This window comes from Cryptomeria japonica, chromosome 5 (assembly GCF_030272615.1).
Source record: "Cryptomeria japonica chromosome 5, Sugi_1.0, whole genome shotgun sequence".
In the NCBI taxonomy this organism is placed as follows: Eukaryota; Viridiplantae; Streptophyta; class Pinopsida; order Cupressales; family Cupressaceae; genus Cryptomeria; species Cryptomeria japonica.
This window is the reverse complement of record NC_081409.1, coordinates 789,649,131-789,654,231: the sequence shown is the minus strand read 5'-3', so window position 1 is coordinate 789,654,231 and position 5,101 is coordinate 789,649,131. Positions and strand designations below refer to the sequence as shown.

The 5,101-nt window shown below is 37.0% G+C and overlaps 1 protein-coding gene across 1 annotated transcript; it reads right to left on the bottom strand.

Moving 5' to 3' along the window:
* Window positions 1-1,641: 1,641 nt before the first annotated feature.
* LOC131876414 (G-type lectin S-receptor-like serine/threonine-protein kinase At2g19130) lies at window positions 1,642-4,447 on the bottom strand. The gene has a single exon (XM_059221744.1). The coding sequence runs from the start codon at window positions 4,233-4,235 to the stop codon at window positions 1,836-1,838; it is 2,400 nt and encodes a 799-aa protein (XP_059077727.1). The 5' UTR covers window positions 4,236-4,447; the 3' UTR covers window positions 1,642-1,835.
* Between the last annotated feature and the right edge of the window lie 654 nt (window positions 4,448-5,101).

The window sequence follows — 5,101 nt, the reverse complement described above, 5'->3', positions numbered from 1 at the left end:
CCGATCACATTAAAAAGTTTACTAGGCATAGTTTTGTTTTGTTTTTTCAAAATGGTAATGTATTTTTTTCTGCATTTTACAAAAAAGAAATATATTATGAATTCTTTACAGAGAAAATGGTACAAATAGTTTTGTTGGTGTTAATTTTTATGTGGAGAACACTTTGTATAATGTTATTCTTGATGCATATTGGTAGAGGTGGCCAAAATATGACTGGGCCAATTTACAATAGAATTGATTCCAAATTTTGAAAGAGGAGTGCAAATCAGAGTTGTTCAAGTAGAAGGATGATTGTTTTGGCTAGTTGTTAGAAAGGAGAAAGACTAACCAAATTATGGCACTAATTTTACAAATGGAGCTCATTGCAAATTATTTTCAATTTAAAAGGATGGTTGAACCATTTAAATCCACTTTCTGAGATATTGTCAAAAACTTCTTACTTGAAATGTCTAATGCAAGATCACCTAGGAAAGTAAACAATCCACATGAGAAAAAAAATTTAAAAAATCGAGTTTTCATTTTTCACTACTCTTTTCAATGTAATTTATGGTTGGTTAAGGTAGAATATATTAACATTGTTATCATTTGAATAGATAAAATATCTTTTTTGTATGTGATCTAGAATTTCCATTGTCTAATTAATTTGAGTTCAAATTATACTTGAAGGTATAGATAAGAGGTATGGTTTAGAGTTGCACATGGTTCACCAATCAAGTAATGATCCCAACATAATTGAAATTAAATGAAGGAGTCATTTTGACTATAAGTATAGAATGCCAAATATACATCAATAATGCAAGGATGGTGCAACCACTAATTGATAGAGTTATTCAAAGGCAAGGATGTCGATCTTGTGGAAATTTAAAAAAATAAAAGACCATTCTATCAAGGTCATATGGAGCTAACTAATTTTTCATATTAAGATTAAAAAAATATATATTAAATTGTATTGCTATTGTATCTATTGTAATATCGTGCTAGAAATAGGAGTGTAGTAGGACACATAGTATGGCCCTATTATGTATTTTTAATTTAAAGGAAGACTACAATTGAGAAGGTGAGGAGTTATGAATAAAAACACCACATAGCACTTTAAATAAGAAAAAATACAATAGAAAAGGACAAATAAGGGCAGAGAAAATATGAGTAGACAAAGAAGATGAGGTGCCACCTTTCGGAATATGAATGTGTTGAAGGTGAATGTGTGAAGACTACGAGATGTATGGGCATGCAGGGAATTGGAAAAGACTTGAAGAATGTTAGCCAATAAATTGAAAATATGGATAGAGGCATAGGATAATAAGTGTACATAGAGAAGAACCAGAGAGAAGGAAATATGCAAGTCTAAAACTATTAAATAAATATGTTGAAATTGATATAAAGTATAGTAAATAGGGAAAACCTATTTACTCTAACATAAATAAGAAAAATTACAATTTGAAAGGACTGTTAAGAGCTGCATGAAAATGAATAGACAAGAAGATGAGTTGCCACCTTTGGGAATAGGAAAGTGCTAAATTGAATAAAATAGGTAATAATTTTAATTGAAAAGAAAATATTTAAATACATAAAGCTTTTAGACAATTTTTAGAAATCAATTTGAATTTATAAAGTGTGATGATATATCAATCGACAATCAAAGAACATTAATAATTGTTTCGAAATAATATAACAAAATATTGTAACAAATTCCATTACTTATTTATGCTAATAAATCTACATAGCTGGCATTAACATGGCTAAGTTATATACTTTTAAATACTATTACAGTGACCATATATAAAATCTTTCTAGAAGATGACTAACCGTTGAATAAGGACTCCATCTTCCTCGCTTCAATTGTGATCTGAAAGACTGTCGAAAGACGCCTGAAATTGAGGTGCGCTGGTCTCCACTGTCCCTAGGAGTAATTGCACGACTTGACCCATTGTTGGCCTAGCAATTTCGTCTCTTTGAATGCATAATATGCTCGCTGTAATAGCCCTTCTCACCTCTTCAACATCTGCCTCACCCGATATCCTTCCATCAACAATAGCCATCAGGTTTCCTTTGTGGAATTGATCGGCAGCCCAGGGAGCGAAGAAGTAGGAGCTAGAATTGTGCGCATTGAGGTACATATTTCTTCGTCCTGATATAATCTCCAGCAGTGTCATGCCAAAACTATACACGTCCGCCTTGGGAGTGATGGGAAGACCCGAGATCCACTCTGGAGCCAAATAACCTATCGTTCCTCTCGTGGTGGTCAGTACGCGGCTGAAATTTCTACCTAACAACTTTGCCAAACCAAAATCAGCTAATTTGGGACAGAATTCGGCATCAAGGAGAATGTTTTCTGGCTTAATATCACAGTGAATGATGCGATCTCTGCAACCCTCGTGGAGATAAGCTAATCCTCGCGCAGTACCCAACGCTATCTGAAATCTGGTTTTCCAACTTAACGACTTCACTTGGTCTTCTCCGTCAGTCCCACTCAACAAAAAGGAGTCAAGAGAGCCGTTTGGCATGTACTCATAAACCAGTAGCCTTTGAGATCCCTTCGCACAAAATCCTAATAGCCTCACCAGATTCACATGTTGTATTTCACCAATGGTACTTATTTCTGCACGAAATTGCTTTTCTGTTCCCGCTAAACCCTCTAATTTTTTGACAGCAATGAGAGTTTTGTCTGCTAGAGTACCTTTGAACACCGAGCCGAAGGATCCGCTTCCCAGTTTATGTCTGAAATTCCTAGTTGCAACTCGCAACTTTCGGAAAGTGAATGCTCTGAGAGATGCGGGGACGTCATCCTCCTTTAGCATTTTTCCACGTTTCCACATAATCAAGACGGCCAAAACAAGAACGAGAACAAGAGTCGCAGCGCCACCAGGAAGCAAAATGTGAAGGCCAAAGGATTTATTTCTTCGCTTCAATGTCGAATCTCGTAACTCAGAAGCTGCCAACCGGAGATAGAATGACTGGCCGCCGGCTGAGTCGCGCACATTCATCAAATCTCCAAACCACAGTCGACACAAAGGAAGAGAGGAGTTAGTGAGCCAAAAGGCCATGCACGAGCAGTTGTTGAGGCAGGCGAGTTGGCATCCCCTAACAGTTTGCTCTTTGCTATATGTAGCCGCTTGATCGACGGGCAAATGCTTGTCCTTCACTTCCAAAAAACGGTCTGTAGAATTTGTGAGAGTGCACTGCAATGAACTTCGGCGAACACAACCACTTAACCACCATTCTTGAGAATCCCAAGCACGGCTATTTTTGGGCCTGAACCCCTGTAGACATGTGCATGTATCATTGACATTGCCTAAGACATGAGCAGTCAATAGTGTATAGCCAATGCATGCTGCATTAGCCCCACACACACCATAAACTTTGCATTGATCCCTGGGTGCGAACCCATCCGATATCCACCCACCATTTTGAGCTAAAATGTACGTCCAAAGTACACCATTCTTTCCCAGAATTATGCGTCCCATAATGGCACTGCTTGTTGTATATGCGCAGTACATTCTTGAAGGAGAACGCGTTACAAACACTTCTTCAATACCCGAACCCGCCATGGCATATCCTGGGATATTTGCGAAACATTTTCCAGTCCACTCTCCGCTAGACCAGTACGGACCACTGTTATAAGAGAACAGCAAAAACGGAGTCTTTCCTGGTGAAGGATCCATTTGTAAATAGAAAGGTCCAGGTGCCGGATCAGTAGAACTCTTCCAAGAAGTGAGTTTCATTCCTTTCCACATCTTCATCCCTGGCAGCCATGTATCTACGGGATGTTGGAAACTTTCCCAAACAATTTCAGATATATTGCCGGCCCGTGTTCCTACCATAACCAAATTACCCGATTCCAATATTGATGCCCGCGACGCCATCAAGCTGTTGTCGGACGACCAAATTAATTGTCCACGTAAATCAAACAGTCGAAGATAACCATCTCCCGATAAATTTAAAACGCCGGGCATGTTTCTCAGAGGGTTTTCGCGGTTAGCTACCCAAACAAAAGTTTTCTCCGACACTTTGGCATACCAGATGCCAATATACCACTTATTGCTGTTGTTGGGACTGAAAAATCCCAATGCAAAATTGCCATTCTTTGAGACCAGGGTCTGATTTCCCACAAGGGAAGTCCCTACTGGAAGGGTGTCTCCCCTGTCAGTTGTCAATGATTGGCATTTATGCAGTAGAATATACATAGCAAAGGGCAGGAAAGAATACTTAAACCAAGTATTCCTATTCCTCACCATTTTTAATTGAATGATGGAACTTAAAGTCTTCAAAGTGGATAAAACAAGTCTTAGATGGACTGCTGAGGTCTGAATTTGAGCACCAGTAGAATGAGGGCAAAATGTACTGAAAGAACATATCAGAAGAGGCAACAGCTTAAATTTCACATACTAAGTTTACATTTCTACTCTTAAAAGTGTTAAACACTCAGAGTTGATTGACATTATCTAAGCTTAATATGTTGCTTAATGTGTGTGGCCACACTAAGAATACACTTGTAGGTTTAGAAGTGTTAAACACTCAGAGTTGACTAACATTCTCTAGACTTAATATGTTTATTAGTGTGTGTGGTTTAAGGTTGGCTATCAGAAGAGGGAATGGGTGAAGGAATAGTTGTACCATGACTTGACCTGAATTCTGAAAATGACACTGAAATAATGGCATAGCACAATAGAATGACACCCACAACAACTATATTAAATACCCGAAACAACAAAATTTAATCTCCTTGCAAACAACCATGACTTGACCTGAAATCTGAAAATGACACTGAAATAATGATAGAGCATAGTAGAATGGCACCCACAACAACAATATTAAATACCCAAAACAACAAAATTTAATACCCTTGCAAGCAACTTTTATCCAAGAGTCAATACACTAGACTAATGAACTGAAACAGTTCATAGCTTTGTGTTTTGTTGGATACTTATAGCTTCTATTATTGATCTCTTACTTTTCTAAATAATTGCTTTTTTAGTTATAAAAAATATTTTAAATTTATTTCATTTTATTTTTAATGTTATTTATTAATTTTTATGATAGAAATATTCATGTATCATATGTATTCAATTTACTTTTTAAATTTAGTCAATGGAAATATAGA